The following is a 19143-nucleotide window of genomic DNA, read 5'->3' on the forward strand; positions in this document are numbered from 1 at the left end:
CCGCAAATTTAACTTTTGATAACTTCGTATGTTTTAATTCCATTCTTCAAGTCTTTTTTTCTCTTCCAGCTAAATGATTCTCGAAAAACCAAGCGGGGAAGTTTTGTTTAAATTGATTGCTCTTTATATCTAATTCGAATTTGGATTTACTACTCTTGATCAGTTTGCAAAGGCAAGTAGTTGGAATTATTGGTTTTTGTCGACATAAAACTGTTTCTGTTTTCCATGGCTTCTTCTTCTTCTTCAATTACGATTATGAGATGACAGGGGGGTTGCATCCACTTGTTACAGTTTTTCAAAAATAAAAACCCGGTGAAATTGTCGTCAGTGAAAATAATAAAAATATCAACAAGAAAAATAAATGCATTGAATTGCAATAGCAGTGGTATCAAGAAACATACTTGGATTACAAGGTATAGGAATTATTCTTCAACTCTTAACTACTGCTCGTAGCTCAAGTGGCAGGCTTTGAAAAACAACAGAATACGCCCACTGTATTCTGTTTTTAGCAAACGAGGAACATTTGGCAGATATAAAATCGACGAACTGCAGTCAATATAGTTACCAGGCCAACTTTTAATTACTACTTTCAACAAAAGGATTTTGCTCTACCAATGAAAAAGATAATTAAAAGCTTGAGTTGCCTATATAATTAAGTGCACTAGATTTTCTGTCAAAGAGAAGACTAGGTCAATTTTCACTGACTAGCCACGTGTATACAAAGCGAAGTGCACCTGAAGGGTTATTAAATAGCTGATCGTTAATTTTCAACGGGTGTATGCACCCATTTTCACAAACTGCAATTAGAAAATATATATTAAAGAAATATCCCTTTTCATTTTTCATTAAAGAGCTGAAGCACGATGCTTGTATAATTTCCACCAAAGGAACGATGCTTTTTTGTTATTTTGACTGCAGCTATTGACTGTACTTTTCCTTGGCGAAAAATTGTCCATATTCTGTCAACACCTCTTTAATAAAAAAAAGAAAGTGTGCATATATTTCCGATTTATTTTTAACTTGAAACGTGTTTGAAAACGTGTGTGTATATATATATGTATATATGAATATCTCTCAATCTCTCTGTCTCTCTCTCTGTCCCTATGTAACTAATTATGCTTTACACATGTAATTACCTTAAAACAACGTTTTAGATCCACCCAATTTCCACTCAGCTCTGCCGTTGACTCACTATTCTACCTTTAAACTGTGACTATGATCTGTTATAAAGGGAGCCCATCATGTAAAAGCCTGGTTTCTCATGGGTCTTTTCCACTTGTAGCTTGATAATTAGATTTAGTGGCAAAACGAAACGATAAATATACTATAAAAAATGCTTTTAGATTCTGGGTAGGCGATCCTTAGTAACGTAAGAAAGGTTATTTTAATCTGATTCTTCCTGATCATAGGGATCTGTTTTCTCAGCTGGGCAAGTATCTGCTTGCATTCTAAATTTTAGCCAGATGAAAATGTCGTATCGATACAGCTAAAATTTCACTTAAGCTTTTTGGTCACAAACAAGGGTCTCCGTGAAGTTTTCTTTGATAGCTACTAACTCAGTCAAAGGCCTGCCGCGTTCAACTTCAAATCGTTTAGAAGTTTTAAGAAGTAGTGTTCTTAAAGTTTCTCGAAACATGGGAAATCTAAAACTGTAAATGATAGGATTAACCAAAGAATTGCCTAAATGAAAAATATAAAAACTGTAGAGAATGGTAAGAGGATAACATCTGAGACACTGATGAAAAATGAAATGGGCCACAATACTTGAACCCCAACAGACAAGAGAGGCACCTATCACAATAAACAAAGTCCTAGAGAGTTTCTTGTTTTGTTCCAGCGAGTTGTCCCTGCTAGCAACTGTCATCAATCTATTGGAACGGAGTTTAGCTCGTATTGATGTATAGCAGGCACAGATTACAATCAGCGATAAAGCCGCAGTAGACCATACTACAACCATCCAGTGGTTAGGCTCCAAGATCTTGAAGGACATTACTAAAAACGTCCCTGCCTGAAGAGCTATTGCAGCGGCCCACACAAAGATGACACTGTAAGTGTAGCCTCTGATACTTGCTGTTCGATGTCGTAGCGGCCAAATCAGAGCATAGGCACGTTCTAGGGAGATGAGCACGAGGAAGAACATTGATGCATAAGGCAAACTTATTTGGTGAACCGTTAATAGGGATTTTTTGAAATTATCCTCACTAGGAGCACTGTTGTTTTGGAAAGAATCTGGAATGTAAAACCCTCCAGTTGTTATCATTTGACTGAGTCCAACGAGAAGATCTGCCACAGCAAGGTTTATAAGAATAAACGAGGTTCGCTTCAATTTGTTACGGTTTTTCCAAAACACAAATATGGTGAAAGAGTTGCCCGAGAAAATAATAAGAGATTCAATGAGAATAATGCAGTGAATTACCACAAAAGTTATCTCAGTCATACTTGAAGTGTAAAGAAATCGAAAAAATTGCCAACTTTTTTTGTAACAGCCTGTCACTTGTAGGGCAGGCTTTTATATAAGAAGGAAGACGCCCACGATGTGATGTAGTTAACGAAAAAAATAAAATAAAATAAACGAACATAAGTATACAATTAATACTTACCTAGAGAAAATGTTAATAACATAAGATCTTGAACAAAAGAATCTCACTGCTAGAAAAAGATAATTAATAACTTCAGTTCCCAAAATTAATAATGTAGTAAAAGATTTTCCTTTTGGAGAAAAGATAAGGTGCCTTTAGATCGATTACTTATTTGTAAATAACACAGCGTAAACTAGGGTGGGAAGGAGAGAGGGTAATAAGCAATATTATGACCTTTCCTTGCTAGAAAGAACTGATAATTACATTATAAACGCCAAAATTAGCACGTGGATCGAGCAAATGCGAAGCAATTCTTTTAAAAGACAGAAAAGTAGTTCGTTTATCATTCCGAGTTGAAATAAATATTCAGCACGGAAGCATATTTATTGTAGTTGAAAAAAACGTGAGAGGGAGTGTAAACAAACATCTTTCAAAAAGCCCCAACCAATGTTAAGTTAATAAGGAAAATTTTAATTAATAACTTGGAATTCAAGAAACAGATCTCACATTGCTCAATGAAAAAGGTAATTAAAAACTTGAGTTCCCAAAATTAATTAAGTGTGTTCAGAGAAAAGTTTGACAGCATTTCCATTATTTAATTGCATACAACGTGAGGAGTTCATAAATTAGTGATTATAAAGCAATGCTAATAACTTTACCTTTTTAGGAAAATTATTGCAAACTATATGCCACCCTTGGCACATCGAGTAAAATCAAACCGACTGTTTTAAACGAAAACTAAACAGTTTTTTCAATGTTCTCGAAAGGTGAGGTAAGAAATAGCAAATGCTGTAGAAGTTTTCACTGAACAGTTTCAAGAAGCCAACCTCGCCTTTATTTTTAGCTCCATAGAATGTACATCCATTTTAATATCTTCAAAACAGCTGGTTTTTGCTGCACATGAAGGAAAAATGATTAATGTACAGTGTACAGTTAATAACTCATTATTATAATCTTCTCAGTAATAAATTCATAAACTTCAAAAGTTACCTCTTATATAAATCCGAGTCATCTTTCTGCCATGTAGCAGGCGATTCTCAAACAGGCAAGAAAGGCCATCTGAATCTAAATTTGCTGCCGTGATGAAAAAGGTCGTAGAGGGATTAGCTAGAGTTATACTTCACTTTATTTAGAGCAACGAATAGTCCTGTTTCCGCGATTTTTGCTTTGGGAACTTAAAGCTCACAGACCTTTGCCCTTCAACTGACTCTGTACTATTTCATTTGGAAGTCTTTTTTGTTCTCATTAGTTATAAAGTTTTCTTAAACATGGGAAATTTAAACTGTTAATGAAAGGATTCACAACTATCTGCCTGAATTCTAACTTTTCAAAAATTGTACTTTCGCTTTTTGCACACAAACATTCGTCGCTTTGAATGTTTCACTGAGAGATATTCAAAGGCCCGTTTTGTTCAACTCTGAATCTTATAGAAGTTTTAGGTAATAGCATTCTTCTCAAATTTTCTCGAAACATGGGGAATCTAAAACTATATATGATAGGATTCAACAGAGAATTTCCCACATGAAATATCTGAAAACTGTAGAGAACGGGTCGAGGATAACACCTGAAACACTGATGATAAATAAGGTAAGCAACGCTACTCGAACCCCAACAAACAAGAGAGGCACCTATCACAATAAACAAAGTCCTGGAGAGTTTCTTGTTCTGTTCCAGTGAATTGTCCTTGTTAGCAACTGTCGCCATTCTTTTGGAACTGAGTCTAGCTCGCATTGCCACATAGCAAGCACAAACTATAATTATGGATAAAGCCGCTATGCAAGATAATGCAACCATCCAATGATCAAAATCTAGAATCGTAAATTTCACAACTAGCAAAGTCAATGCCCCAACAGCAATAGCAGCAGCCCACACAAAGACAGCGCTGTAGATGTAACGTCTGAAGCTTGCTACTCGGTGGCGTAGCGGGCAAATCAGAGCATAGGTACGTTCCAATGAAATGAGTACGAGGAAGAAAACGGATGCATATGGTGAACATAAAGAGGGCATAGCTATAAACCATTGTCTCAATCCCATCTCACCAAGAGTACCGTTAGTCCAGGTATAACGTGGAATGTAAAATCCTCCTGTTATTATTATTTGGCCGAGTCCAACAAGAAGATCTGCCACCGCAAGGTTAATGAGAAGAAATGAGTTTCTCTTTAATTTGTTTGGATTTTTCCAAAACACAAATACTGTGAAAGTATTGCTCATAAAAACAACGAGGGACTCCACGAGAATAATGCAGTGAATCACGACAGCAGTTACATCAGGCATAGTTCAACTACAAAGTAATCCGGCGCAGAATTTGCCAGCTCAGTGCACGGTACTGAACAGCTCACCAATCATTGTGTGGTAGGCTTTTATTTCAAAGGAATATACCTCCTATATGAGGTCGCTGAAAAAAAATTAGAAGAGTATAATTTTTACGAACTCCAACCAATATTTATCAGTAAAAATCTTGATTAAAAACTTCAGTAAATGGATTTCACGAAGTGAAAAAGAAAATTATAAAGTTAATTAATTTTTTCATATAAACAAGATTCACAAGATTTTAAATAAAGAGAAGGTTGGATGCATTTCCATTGTAGAGTTTGTAAATTTCCAATAACATCTCGTAACTTGTGCGACAGGCTCCTATATAAGAGGGAAGATGACCCTTATGTGATGTAGTTGAACAAATTGAAATAAGAAAATAAGGAAACATTTTTACAAATTCTAGCCAGTAGTTATCTGTAAAATGTTTATGAAAACCTTCAGCAAATGGATCTCACTCCACTAAAGAGATAATTAAAAATGAAATCAATTATTCTATATAAACAAGGTACACAACATTTTCATTCAAGGGAACACTTGGTGCACTTCCATTAGTCATGTGCATACAACCCTTCGTTAAAATAAGGGGTTCATAAATAAATTATAACATAACACTGGCAGTTATTTTAGCGTTTATATTAAACAACTGAACAACATGAACCAAAATGGCACCTTGAGCGAAAAAAATGGATCTTTCAAAAGAAAATTAGCGCTTTATTATGACTCTTTAATGTAAAAAGACTCTCTCTAGAAGTTTTCAGCACATAGACTTACGAAGTCAAAATCACTTTTATTTTCAACTCCATCTAATATAGGTGCAGTCATTTAATATAACTTAGAGAACAGCTGGTTTTAAAGTTATATAATCTAAAAGACTTAAATGGCTAACGAGTGTGAGTAAATAAAGGCGAATTCTGTTTTAATAGTGTACTGTCGATCAGACGCAATGACGGGGTAAAATTGTTTCTGAGACGAGGAGCGCTAAAGAATAGCATCAAGATTTTCCTCTATTCTTATTCTTCTTCATCGTTCTTTTTACAGCCGTGCAACTAAGAAGTCTCTTTCTTTCTTTCCTTATTGCATGTCACGTTAAGTACTCTATTGTTGAGCACGTTTTGATTACGGATCGACTGACTTAGCATGATTGAACCTTTTGCTCAAGGGACCAACCCTAATACTTGCATGAGACTCTTCAAAATAATTAAACAAGAAAGTATTTGATATTCTCCAAATGAAAAACCAATCTTCGCGGAAAACTAAAATCCGCTTTGGTTTGGATCCTTACCATGGTCTGTAGAAAAACCTCAAGATGACCATGGACGGAACTTATCGTAAAAATAAATGATGATAATAATAATAATAATAATAATAATAATAATAATAATAATAATAATAAAGGTCGGGTAAGAATGAGCTAGAATGATACTTCGTTCTCTTTAGCCCAATAAATAGCTCTGCACCTGCGATTTCTTCTTTGAGAACTAGGAGCTCACAGCCTGTGTTCTTCAGCTGACTCTGTACTGTTTAGATGTCCTTTTTAGTCTCATTCGTTTTGAAATTCTAAGTACTAGTATTGTTCTTAAAGTCTTTCGAAACATGGTCAACTTCAAACTATAAATGATAGGATTCGACAAATAATTTCCAAACTGAAATATATAAAAACTGTAGAGAACAGGTCCAGGAAAACGACTGAAACAACGATGAAAAGTGAAGTAAGCAACGCTACTCGAACCTCAACAGACAAGAGAGGCACCTATCACGATAAACAAAGTCTTGGAGAGTTTCTTGTTCTGTTCTAGTGAATTGTCCCTGTTGGCAACTGTCGCTAGTCCATTGGAAGTGAGTCTGGCTCGTATTGCCACATACCACGCACACATTACTATCAGGGAGAAAACAGCTATGCAAGATAATGCAGTCATCCAATGGTGTATGTCCAGGATTTCAAATTTTACAACTAGAGCGCTTAATGCCCCAAGAGTTATTGCAGCAGCCCACGCCTATATTACAAAAGAAACTAATGAACGAAGCTACGTGACATAGAAACAACAGAAGCTAAGTAACCAGCGAAAAAATACTAACGAACTACGAGAAAAAGCGACAACACAAAAAGACACCCTAATGATTGATAGAATGAGAAAAACAAAAAAAACATTCCGCACGCTAAGACCCTACACGCCGGCCCCTAAGTGCTGAGTCTGCGAAGCACTTACACATCTACTAATTTGGGTCTAAGCAAAAAACTCTCAACATACATGATATTTATAAAAACCTTATAACTCTCTCGTCAATGTCTCTGAAACTATAGTAACACGGAAAATTCTAAGTGCGAGCAGGAATGAGTCTGTGTCGAGGCTATGGGCCACTTCAATATGAACCGCGCGAACTGTTAGGCATGTAAAGAGAACACCATATCTTTTAACGAGGCTTCTGGAACGGCGCACTTGAGAGGGGCCAAAACAATCCACTCCAACTGTCGTGAATGGCAGCTAGTCGGGAACCAAGCGATCGTTCGGCAGATCAGCCATTTTCTGTTGGCAAAAGGGTGCTTCGCGCCTGCGACAGCTATAGCAATTCGTCAGGACTCTTCTCACCATAGAATTTCCTTGGATAATCCAGTATTTCTGGCATATCATACTCAACACATGCTGTCTTCCTGAATGACCTGAAGGCTTGTGAAAATAGTCGATGATAAGGCTTGAGACGTGGCAGGATTATTTGGTGCACTGCCTTATACGAGATGCGAGCACGAGCCAATCTTCCGCCCACAAGCAACAAAGAGTAATTGGTGAATGTTTCTCTTGAAAGGTCTTCGGCTGATCGCTTCCTTTTCTACTCTTAGCCGCCATCAGGAGATTGTTTCGATAGCGCAAGATCCAAGCAAACGACTTCTTCAAGCGATACTAGCTAGAGAACCTCTGGAAATAATCTGATAAAATTGGCAAGACCGCCACTGCTGCTTCTGCTGCTGACAACTTCTCGTTGAACTCCACCACTGGATTAGGTTTAACTTCCGGGTCTCCTTCCTGAATAGCAATTGAAGCACCAAGTTCTTTTATCCAGTGATGCTCAGGATTCCACAGGAACTCCGGCCCCAATAGCCACTTCTCGCAATTCAACAAAAGCATCAGCTGATAGTCCTCTCGAAGTGTAGTCACCAGGATTCATGGTTCCCTCCACATGATACCATTGGTCGGGGTTTGAGCCAACTCGTATTACCGCAATGCGATTCGCAACAAAAGTGTGAAAACGCCTGTTCTCGTTCTTCACGTAGCGAAGTACGGACATGCTATCGGTCCAGAAGACAGAAGGGTCGCTGATTGGCATTTCAATCTCTCTTTTAAGCATCTTGTCTTGACGTATGGATAGAGTCGCAGCGGACAACTCTAAACGGGGAATAGAGACGGACTTTAAAGGAGCCAGGCGAGACTTTGCAAACAAGAACGAACAGTGAACTCTCCCTTCCCCATTAACCAAATGCAGATAAGAAACTGATCCGTACGCAACTTCCGACGCATAAGAGAAGTGATGGATTTGACTGGATAGCACGGGACCAAAACCCTCGGGTAGCACGGAACGGTTGACGGAAAACAATGAAAGCTTCGGGAGATCGTCTAACCAATTACGCAAACTTGAAGCGTATTCTGGCGAAAGTTCTTCATCCCATCCCAGTTTGATGCAGCAAAGATTCCGCAGGATTTGTTTAGCAACCAATACGAAAGGTGCAATGAAGCGTAAGGGGTCGAAAATGCTGCTGACCACGGAAAAAATGCCTCTGCGTTTTAGGGGCCGCGTTTTAAGGCACATGTCAAAGGTGAAAGTGTCCGATTCCACGTCTCATCTCATACCAAGTGCATGTTGGGCAGGTAATTCATCTTTGTGGAAGTCAAGCTTCCTAAACTCTGAACAGCGCTCTGACTCGGGGAATGGCTTGCAGGACTTTTCTACTATTGCTGACCCATTTGGTAAGCCTAAAACCACCTCTTGCAAGCAAAGCTTGCAGATTATTGACATGGGCAATTGCAACGGTCACTGAGGGCAAGGACTTAAGGCAATCATCTACATAAAAGTTGCTCTTCACGGTGTTTACCACTTCGGTGGAGAAGTAACTCTTGTTGTCTTCTGCAGTTCGTCGAAGGGCGAAATTTGCGCACGCCGGAGATGATATGGCGCCGAACGGATGAACCAGCATCTGATACTCTTGCACTTCACGAGCCATGTTTCCGTCGTCCCACCAAAGGAAGCGCAGAAACAAACTGTCGCGGTCGGGAACACGAACCTGATAGAACATGGCGTCTATGTCCGCCATAACTGCAACTCTATCTTCGCGAAACCTTGTCAGCACCCCCAACAAGTGAATTTGTCAAGTCGGGTCCCTTGTCTAACATGCCATTGAGTGATAACCCCATGAACTTTGCTGAACAATCGAAAACTACTCTAATCTTCCCGGGCTTGTGGGGATGGTAGACCCCATGGTGAGGTCTATACCACGCGTCAACCTCCTTAGGATTCATCCGAATCGCGGGAACTTTACATGCATAACCCTTGGCAACCAATTCCTTCATGAATACCATGTAGTCGTCACACAACCTGAGGCGACCCGATACTCGTCTCCATATTTCTTATTTGGAAGCCTACGGGCCTCATAGTATCCTACGTCAGGTGGTAGATGATGGCAAGATCTGACCAGTTCTTTAACGTCTCCTGAAGAATACTGTTCGAGATAGTAAAGCCTGTCTGTGTTACTAGAAGTGCGAGATTCTATCAAACTCACAAAGGCACGAGTAAAACTGCGGTAGTCCACGGGGCTCCCATCAAGGTGGGCACCCGAGACTGGGGAAGCTTGTTCTTAGTCTGGTTGACAGCCAACAACTCAACAATCCGATTCTGTTGGATCTGCAAGACGGTCTGCGGTCTCTGTAATGCTGTCATGCAACTGTAGTAATCGTAACCTCACAACCTCACGATGATAAAGACGATTTATTCGGTACGAGTGATGTTGACGGTATGTGAGTTGAAACTTAAAAACAATAAATGAATTCGAAATTACAACAATTGTCTAGTAAAAGTGACAGGAAAGAAATACACTGAATGAACCGAAAAAACTTGAAATGACAATACTTACATTGTTACGAATTCTACGAAACTGCTGGACGAATATAAACTGCCCAAAGGCGAAAATAAGATGAACTGGAGTAACTGCTCAAAGCGAACTACTGTATGACTAACAGACTTTCATGTAATGCAGTTACATAACGTTGAAGCTTACTACACGATGGCGTAGCGGCCATATCAGAGCATATGCTCGGTCCATCGTAATAAGTACAAGGAAGAAAACTGATGCAAAAGGCGAACATAGTTGGCCATGCGCACAGCTAAAAGCCATTCAGTTCAGTTCATCCCAGGAAAAGTGCTGTTGGTTTTGATATAAGGGACTTTAAGCAAACCACGACGCCTACGGCAACGAGAAAGTGGAAAAATAATAGATCTAATTGGCAGAACAATAGCCCAGCACATGCGTTTTAAAACTTTGTACATTTCTTAGCCGTCCTTTGCAAAACAACAACGTGAAATCACCAAAATTTGCGTCGTCTGCGAAGCGAAACCGCGGCGGCAAATTATTTTAATTTACATTTGGAACTCAACGCTACTTTTATGCGTTATGTTGAGTTTGAGGTCTGGCGCCCTATGAGACGGTAAACACATGCAGCCATTTTCGAAATTCTAACTAAACGTAGAAACTCATTTTTTAATCGACGTCTTCCGTGGCGTTGCCGTCCGGACTGCTTAAAGTCCCTATAATGTGGAAGTTGAAACCCTCCGTTTGTTATCATTTGACTGAGTCCAACGAGAAGATCTGCAATAATAAAAATATATAATAATAAAGAATATCGTTTAATCCACTCTTTGCAGTTGAAACTAGGTACAAACTGAATTATCAAGCGGTATCATTTAAAAAACTGTTAAATCTAATTAAAGTATAGCAATGTATAATCTACGTAATAATTCATCTAAAAATCTAAAAGTTATAAAGTCGTTAGCTCTCTTGGTTCTTGCCTCCTGGCGAACGGACTTTCACGCCCAGATCTTAGATTATAAGGAACATTAATATGATGCACGATCCTCGCAGTAGATAGCGCTATTTAAGCAATAGCGAAAATCAGACCTGAAAAAAATCAGGCCTGTACGGGATTCGAACCACTGACCTCTGCGATACTAGTGCAGCGCTCTACCAATTGAGCTAACAAGCCAACTGTGAGCAGGCCGTTAAGTTGATTCGTAATAAACCCGTGAAAGTGATAAATGAGATACAATGAAATATATGAAGTTCATATATTTTTTTTTTGATTTTCGCTATTGCTATTGCTTAAATAGCGCTATCTACTGCGAGGATCGTGCATCATATGTATCTAATACCGCAGTACAAAATATATGAACTTCATATATTTCATTGTATCTCATAAGGAACATTATAAACGTTAGCTTGAGGGCGGAGTTTCCATGTCGCTATGACCTTCCTACTTAATGTTTCTCGCCTGACCACTATGCTTGGGAGACCAAATATGGTCAGGGCTTCCTTTTAAGTAACACTCGGAAAAACTACCTTAAGGGCTCTGCTTTGTATAGTTTCTAATTTGGATGACAAATATTCAGGGATGTCTTGCCCAGCAGCCACGGCATATTCTAAAATAGATCTAACAGTATACTTATATTTACAATACTGCTATTCGCTACGCCAGCTCTTTTAAGCACTCTTAAGATATATAAACGTTTGGCGGCCTTACAATAAATGTAGTCTATGTGGTCAATCCATTTAAGATCGTCTCTTATTTTAATCCTAAGTAATTTAAAAGATGAAACACGTTCGAGCTGGTGATTTCCAATACAAATTGGTGGAATGGCAGTGTTCGGGTACTCCATAAAATTCATCAGCATTTCTTTACACTTCCGAGGGTTTAACTTCATCTTACAAAATGGGTGTGTCCCTAACAGCCAAATCGAGAAGGCTTATTGAATTGCGAGACAGTATTTCTACAACTGTGGTATCATGAACATATTTTGCTCTCACATTCCAATCCCTTAGGAGCCTATTTATCAGTGACTGAGAAAAGGGTGACACCTATCCTGGTCCCTTGGGGTGTACCTCCATGGGTACACTTCCAATCCGATAAAACGTTCCCGATGCGTACGGCTTGGATTCTATTTGTTAAAAAAGGTCTTATCCAATTGAATAGCACTGGGTCCACACCGAGCAGTGATAATTCCTCCATAAGGATCTGATGGTCGGTCAAGTCAAAACCCTTAGAGAAGTCCGAGAAGAAGATCCTAACACAGTTATTTCCTCGTGGATTGCAAGTAGATAAACAAGGGCATGAGTTGTTGAATGACCTTTCCTAGCAAATTGTTTGGAATCAATCTTATCTCCTATCTGAAGTAGAAGTCTCCTGTTCGTAAATCCCTTTAGAATCTTCGCGACACTATTGGTAAGGGAGATTGGGCGAAGGTCATTGTCAATCTCTTGTGGCGGCGAAATCTTGGGTAGTGGTGTTACGATCGACTGTTTTAATGAGTCTGGAACGTTAACAACTGATTCCTGTAATGACTGATTATAAATTTCACAAATAAATAACTCAGGGGCGAACACTTTGAATATTTGATTAGAAATCCCGTCAGGACCTGGAGCTTTATTTGATGACAGATTATTTAGATCCTTTAAGACCTCAGATTCTGACACGAATAGGCTAGGTGGAACAAAAGTATGCGTGACAGGAGCTTGTACCAAGGGCGAGAATTGATTCGTAATACTGACAAAGAGGTCATTAATCCCATTTGCCAGAGCCGAACAATCCTGAAATTGGCCAGGTTGGTCAGGGCCAATAAATCTATGAAACCATGGCCAAGTTTAATAAATCTATGAAACCATAGCCAAGTTTATTAGAAGAAGAGAGGTCCGCTTAGTAATTTCTTTCTGTTTTTCCAAAACACAAATACGGTGGAAGTACTGCCCGAGAGAATAATAAGAGATTCGAGCAAAAAAATGCCGTGAATTACGACAACGCTTTTATCAGGCATACTTAAACTACAAAGTAATCGCGTAACTTGCCATCTTTTAATAACAGCTCATCAGTTGTGCGACAAAATTTTATAAAAGAAGGAGTACGCCCTCTTATGTGATGTAGTTAAACAAAAGAGATAAAAAAGGCAAATACCGTGACAATTACACAAACTGCGGGTTCCAGTCAATATTTATGGAAAAATTTTGATTGAGACCTTCAGTAAACAGACTTGACCCAGTCTCTGAAAAAGAAGATTAAAACTTGAAGTTTCTTCTATAAACGAGGTACACAAGAGGAAAGATCTTATGTCGTATATACAACGCAAAGTAAACACAAGGAGTTCATTGTAATTAAAAAATCTTATAACATTGCAATGCTATTAATAATTACGAAGCAAATGCCACAATTGGCACATTAATCAAAATCAAATTTACTTTCTCGGAAGATAAATACGTATTTTTTTCATGATTCTCAAAGGAAAAGCAAGCAAAGGACCATTTTGTACTATTTTTCATCAATCAAATTGAATGAGGCAAGCGTGACTTCATTTGAAACTTCATAGAATGTGCATTAAGGAGACGTATGTTACCAATTCTAGCCAGAAGTTATCTGTAATATCTTTATGAAGACCTTTAACAAATGGATCTCACTTTACGAAAGAGATAATTAAAAATATAATTAATTTTCCTATATAAACAAGGTACACAACATTTTTAGTTAAGAAAAGACTTTGTGCATTTTCATTGAGCTTGTGCATACAATCCTTCGTGAAAATAAGGGGTTAATAAATAAATGATAACATAACATTGTCAGTTATTTTAGCGTTAAATAACTGAAAAACATGAACCAAAATAGTACCTTTAGCGAAAACAAGTCGATCTTTTCAATAGTAAATAAGCGCTTTATTATGACTCTTCACAGGAAAAAGACTCATTCCAGAAGTTTCCAACACATCAGTAGACTTAAGATGTCAAAATCACCTTTATTTCCAATTCCATCTAATATAGGTGCATCCATTTAAAATAACTTAGAGAACAGCTGGTTTTAAAGTTATATAATCTAAAAAATTTTAATGGCTGGCGAGGGTGAGTAAATAAAGGAAAATTCTGTTTTAACAGTGTACTGTTACGACACAATGACGGGGTAAATTTGTTTCTGAGACGAAGAGCGCTAAAGAATGGCACCAAGATTTTCCTCTATTCTTCTTCTTCTTCTTCTTCTTCTTGGATCTACTTAAGAATGAAAATATATTCAGTCTTTCAGGCGCTAGTGCATGTCTGACATGAAAACTTCTGCTAGAAATGACCTTCACTCTCCTTACACCTAAAAATAAAAGATTTTTTCTTTGTGAACTAGAAGATTACAAGCCCGTGCTGTTCAACTCTGTACTGTTTAGAAGCCCTTTTTGGCCTCATTCTTTGTAAAGGATTTCGAAACATGGGAAACTGAACACTATAAATGATCGATTCACCAAAGACTTACCCAGATAAATAAATTTAAAAACTGTAAATAGCTGCGATCGGATATGAATTGGAACTCAGGTGAAAAATAAAGTAGGCAACGCTAGTCGGACCCCAGTAGAGGGCCACTAGTTTGCCAGTCATACTGTCGTGTGTTACGCTCTCCAACTTGCAAGCTTTTACTTACGTTCTTACCACAACAGACAAGAGAGGCAGCTGTCACGATAAAAAAACACTCGTTATCTGATTCACTTCCGAGTTGAAAGGGCCGGGTAAGAATGAGCCAGAGTGACACTTCGTTTTCTATAGCCCAGTAAATAGCTCTGCTCCTGCGATTTCTTCTTTGAGAACTCGGAGCTAGAACAGGCCTGTGTTCTTCAGCTGACTCTATACTGCTTAGAAGTCCTTTTTAGTCTCATTCGCTTTGAAGTTCTAAGTACTAGTATTGTTCTTAAAGTTTCTCGAAACATGTTCAACTTAAAACTATAAATGATAGGATTCAACAAAGAATTTCCCAAGTGAAATATGAAAAAACTGTAGAGAAGAGGTCTTGGAAAACGACCGAAATAACGATAAAAAATGAAGTACGCAACACTACTCGTACCCCAGCAGACAAGAGAGGCACCTATCACAATAAACAAAGTCCTGGAGAGTTTTTTGTTCTGTTCTAGTGAATTGTTCCTGTTGGCGACTGTCGCTAGTCCATCGGAACTGAGTCTGGCTCGTATTGCCACATAGCACGCACATATTACTATCAGGGAGAAAACAGCTATGCAAGATAATGCAGCCAACCAACTGCCCACCTCCAACATTTTAAGTTTTACAACTAACAAGCTGATTGCCCCAAGAGTTGTTGCAGCAGCCCACACAAAGATGACGCTGTAAAGATAGCCTCTGAAGCTTGCTACACGATGGCGTAGTGGCCAAATCAGAGCATATGCTCGTTCCATCGAAATAAGCACAAGGAAGAAAACTGATGCAAAAGGCGAACATAGCTGGGGCACAGCTAAAAGCCACTGTTTCAATTCACTCTCACTAAGGGTACTGTTAGTCTGCATATGATGCGGGATGTAAAACCCTCCAGTTGTTATCATTTGACTGAGTCCAACAAGAAGATCTGCAATAGCCAAGTTTATGAGAAGAAAGGAGGTCCGCTTCAATTTCTTTCGGTTTTTCCAAAACACAAATACGGTGAAAGTATTGCCTAAGAAAATAATAAGAGATTCAAGCAAAATAATGCAATGAATTACAACAACACTTTTATCAGGCATACTTGAACTGCAAAGGAATCACAGAATTTCCAACTTTCAGTAACAGCTCATCAGTTGTGTGGCAGAATTTTCTATAAGGAGGAACACGCCCCCTTATGTGATGCAGTTAAACGAAAGAAGAAAATGAAGCAAATGCAATTATAAAAGCTGCGGGCCCCAGTCATTTTAAGTTAAATTTTTGATTGAGATCTTTAGGAAACGGATCTCATTCTCTAAGGGAGATGATTAAAAGTTGAAGTGCTTTATATAAACAAGGTAAACAAGAGAAAAGATCTTGCGTAGTGTATACAACGGAAAGTAAACATATGGGATTAACAACAAACTTATAACATTGCAATGCTAGTAGTTTTACCTTCTAGAAAGAAATAATCACGAAGCATATGCCACAATTGGCACATTGATCAAAATAAAATTTACTTTTTCAAAAGATAAGTAAGCATCTTTTTTATGATTCTCAAAGGGAGAGCAAGCAAAGGAACATTTTGTATTATTTTCATCAAAAACATTGAAAGAGTCAAACTTGACTTCAATTGCAACCCTACATTGTGCATTCATTTTAATAACTTCAATGACAGCTGGTTTCAAAATTATTAAAATACATGAATTGCACACATAACTACACATGAACGAAAATAATTCACTTACAGTGCACACTTACTAAGTTAACGCATAATCTTCTTCTCAATAACAATTTCATAGATTTTAGTTCTATGTTTGAGTCACCTTTCTGCCATCCAGCCATGCAGGTAATTCTCAGACAGGCAGGAAAGGCTTTTTGAATCTGATTACATATTTAATATATAGTTTCTTTTTTTATACCGCCTCCCGGTTAGCTCAATTGGTTAGAGCGCTGGACTGTTGTGCGGGAGGTCGAGGGTTCGAGCCCCGGCCGGACCAACACTCAGGGTCTTAAAATAATTGAGAAGAATATGCTACCTTTCTATAACATCAAGTAATGGTTAGATATTCTAGTCTTCTCGGATAGGGACGAATAAATGGAGGTCCCGTCTCCTGCAGGGTTAGGGGCAGGAGACGTTAATTTCCCACGCACGAGATTACTGTGTGATGGATGTCCTCCCCTGGGGTGGGATGGGTGGGTAACAGGACCCCCGTTGATACCAGTGTTTACTACACTGAAGGGGCTATCCTGTATAAATATAGATGTCTGTCTGTCTATATAGTTTCTTTCCTGATTCCCAGAATTTGCAAGGCGACTGTATCATCAGTATACTCTAGTATTAACGAGATGAAAAGTTTGCATAAGAATCGGCTAGAATGACACTTTACTTGGACCACAACAGACGAAAGAGACAGCTGTTACACTGAAAAACGTTCTGAGGACTTTCTTGTTCATGCTATTGCAGCAAGCCACGCAAAGATGGCGCTGTAAATATTGGCGCTGTAAATATGCTTGCTACTCTATGGCGTGTATAGCGGCTAAGTCAGAGCATAGGCACGTTCCAGTGAGTTGAGCACGAGGAACAATACTGATGCATCTGCTGACAATGATTTGAGCGCGTCTAATACCCATTCTTTTGACTCAGTGTCATATCGTGTGCTGTTGGTATCGATGTTATGTAAAATGTTGTATCCTCCTGTTGATATCAACTGGACATCTCCAACGAGAAGATCTGCAAAAGCTAAGTTTATGAGAGGAATTGAAGTTCGCTTCCTTTTTTCCTGTTTTCCCTTAAAGGAAAATATGGTAAAAGTATTGCCTAAGAAAACAATGAGAGATTCAACGAATTCAAAATAATTCTGCGATTTACGAGAAGGCTGTATCAGTCATGCTTGAACTACAAAGTAATCGAAAAATTTGCCATCTTTCAATAACGCTTAGTCGCTTGTGTGGTAGGCTTTTATAGAAGAAGTAATGCGCCCACAATTCCTTGAAGTTAAGCAAGAAAATAAAAACAAGCAAATGTAATTCTACAAAGTCCAGAGAATATTTATCGAAAGAAAATTTGGACAAGAATTTCAGCAAACGGATCTCACTCCATTTAAAAGATGATTAGAAATTTATGTTTCTTATGTTAAGAAGGTACACAAGATTTTTGGTTTAAGAAAAAGATTGGGTGCATTTTCACTTATTATGTGCAATAGCAAAAGAGAACTGTTTACGTGTTCACATACTCTCATTCAAACACGAGGTTGGGAGGGGGGCGTGCTGGAAAGTTACACAAACTTTAGTCGTAGTCGGGGATTTGCTTCTTAATTCTGACTCTTTAAAATCAATTCGTTTTCTGATTCCCTGCCGAGATGAAAAGGTCGAATAAGAATCAGCTAGAACGATACTTCGTTTTCTTTAGCCCAATAAACAGCGATTTCTTCTTTGAGAATTAGAAGGTCACAAGCATGTGGTTTTTTGCACTGATTCTGTACTCAGTGATTAGGAGTCTTTTTCAGTCTCATTCGTTTTAAAGTTTGCCAAAACATGGGAAACTTAAAACTATAAATGATGGGATTTATCAAAGAATTTCCCATATGAAGTATATGAAAACCGTAAAGAACAGTTTCAGGATAACAGCTGGAACACCGAAAATAAATAAAGTAAGCGACGCTACTCGTACCCCAACAGGCAAGAGAGGCACCTATTACAATAAACAAAGTCCTGGAGAGTTTCTTGTTCTGTTTCAGTGAATTGTCCCTATTGGCAATTGTCGCTAATCCATTGGAACTGCATCTAGCTCGTATTACCACATAGCAGGCACAAATCACAATTAGGGAGAAAACACCTATGCAGGATAATGCAGTCATACAATGGTGTGTTTCCAGGATTTCAAATTTTACAACTAGCGCGATTAATGCCCCAAGAGTTGTTGTAGCAGCCCACACAAAGATGGCACTGTAAAGATAGCCTCTAAAGCTTGCTACGCGATGGCGTAAAGGCCATATTAGAGCATACGCTCGCTCCATCGAAATAAGTACAAGGAAGAAAACTGATGCATAAGGCAAACATAGTTGGGGCACAACTAAAAGCCATTGTTTCATGATCAATTCACTCTCAGTAAGAGTACTGTTAGTCTGCATATAATGCATAATGTAAAACCCTCCTAATGTTATTATTTCATAGAGTCCAACAAGAAGATCTGCAATAGCCAAGTTTATGAGAAGAAATGAGGTCCGCTTCAGTTTCTTTCGGTTTTTCCAAAACACATATACGGTGAAGGTATTGCCCAAGAAGATAATAAGAGATTCAAGCAAAATAGCGCCGTGAATTACGACAACGTTTTTGTCAGGCATGCTTGAACTGCAAAGTAATCACGGAATTTCCAACTTTCACTAACAGCTCATCAGTTGTGGGGCAAAAGTTTAAATAAGAAGGAATACGCCCCCTTCTGTGATGTAGTTAAACGAAAGAAGAGAAAAAAAGTAAATACAATTATACAAACTGCAGAATCCAGTAATTATTTATCGCAAAAACTTTGATTAAGACCTTTAGTAAACGGATCTCACTCTGAAAAAG

At 38.4% G+C, this 19143-nt stretch overlaps 4 protein-coding genes and 1 pseudogene across 5 annotated transcripts; all 5 read right to left on the reverse strand.

The window, feature by feature from the left end:
* Nucleotides 1–345: 345 nt before the first annotated feature.
* Nucleotides 346–2527, reverse strand: LOC148718594 (somatostatin receptor type 4-like). The gene has a single exon (XM_088741884.1). It carries the CDS (start codon nucleotides 2435–2437, stop codon nucleotides 1499–1501), a length of 939 nt encoding a protein of 312 aa, XP_088598010.1. The 5' UTR covers nucleotides 2438–2527; the 3' UTR covers nucleotides 346–1498.
* Nucleotides 1981–5206, reverse strand: LOC148718595 (lysophosphatidic acid receptor 2-like). 2 transcript variants are annotated; one of them, XR_015994266.1, is made up of 3 exons: nucleotides 3407–5206; nucleotides 2601–2649; nucleotides 1981–2112 (listed from the first exon to the last, which is right to left on the reverse strand). XR_015994266.1 is itself a non-coding variant. In XM_088741885.1 (1 exon), the coding sequence occupies exon 1, from the start codon at nucleotides 4851–4853 to the stop codon at nucleotides 3960–3962; it is 894 nt and encodes a 297-aa protein (XP_088598011.1). In that variant the 5' UTR covers nucleotides 4854–5206; the 3' UTR covers nucleotides 3030–3959. The 2 variants fall into 2 exon arrangements, 1 of the variants encoding a protein (XP_088598011.1); XM_088741885.1 differs by lacking the exons at nucleotides 1981–2112; nucleotides 2601–2649 and having other exon boundaries at nucleotides 3030–5206.
* An 873-nt stretch (nucleotides 5207–6079) lies between these two features.
* LOC148718596 (uncharacterized) lies at nucleotides 6080–10275 on the reverse strand (annotated as a pseudogene).
* Nucleotides 10276–13852: 3577 nt separating this feature from the next.
* LOC148718597 (somatostatin receptor type 5-like) lies at nucleotides 13853–16030 on the reverse strand. Its single transcript, XM_088739935.1, has one exon. It carries the CDS (start codon nucleotides 15675–15677, stop codon nucleotides 14784–14786), a length of 894 nt encoding a protein of 297 aa, XP_088596061.1. The 5' UTR covers nucleotides 15678–16030; the 3' UTR covers nucleotides 13853–14783.
* Nucleotides 16031–16490: 460 nt separating this feature from the next.
* Nucleotides 16491–19012, reverse strand: LOC148718598 (lysophosphatidic acid receptor 3-like). The gene has a single exon (XM_088739909.1). It carries the CDS (start codon nucleotides 18918–18920, stop codon nucleotides 18060–18062), a length of 861 nt encoding a protein of 286 aa, XP_088596035.1. The 5' UTR covers nucleotides 18921–19012; the 3' UTR covers nucleotides 16491–18059.
* Between the last annotated feature and the right edge of the window lie 131 nt (nucleotides 19013–19143).

The sequence above is a fragment of the Stylophora pistillata genome, chromosome 12, assembly GCF_964205215.1.
Source record: "Stylophora pistillata chromosome 12, jaStyPist1.2, whole genome shotgun sequence".
NCBI lineage: Eukaryota > Metazoa > Cnidaria > Anthozoa > Scleractinia > Pocilloporidae > Stylophora > Stylophora pistillata.

Coding starts and splice junctions, on each gene's coding strand:
- LOC148718594 (XM_088741884.1), bottom strand. CDS start 2,437: ATGACTGAGATAACTTTTGTGGTAATTCACTGCATTATTCTCATTGAA.
- LOC148718595 (XM_088741885.1), bottom strand. CDS start 4,853: ATGCCTGATGTAACTGCTGTCGTGATTCACTGCATTATTCTCGTGGAG.
- LOC148718597 (XM_088739935.1), bottom strand. CDS start 15,677: ATGCCTGATAAAAGTGTTGTTGTAATTCATTGCATTATTTTGCTTGAA.
- LOC148718598 (XM_088739909.1), bottom strand. CDS start 18,920: ATGCCTGACAAAAACGTTGTCGTAATTCACGGCGCTATTTTGCTTGAA.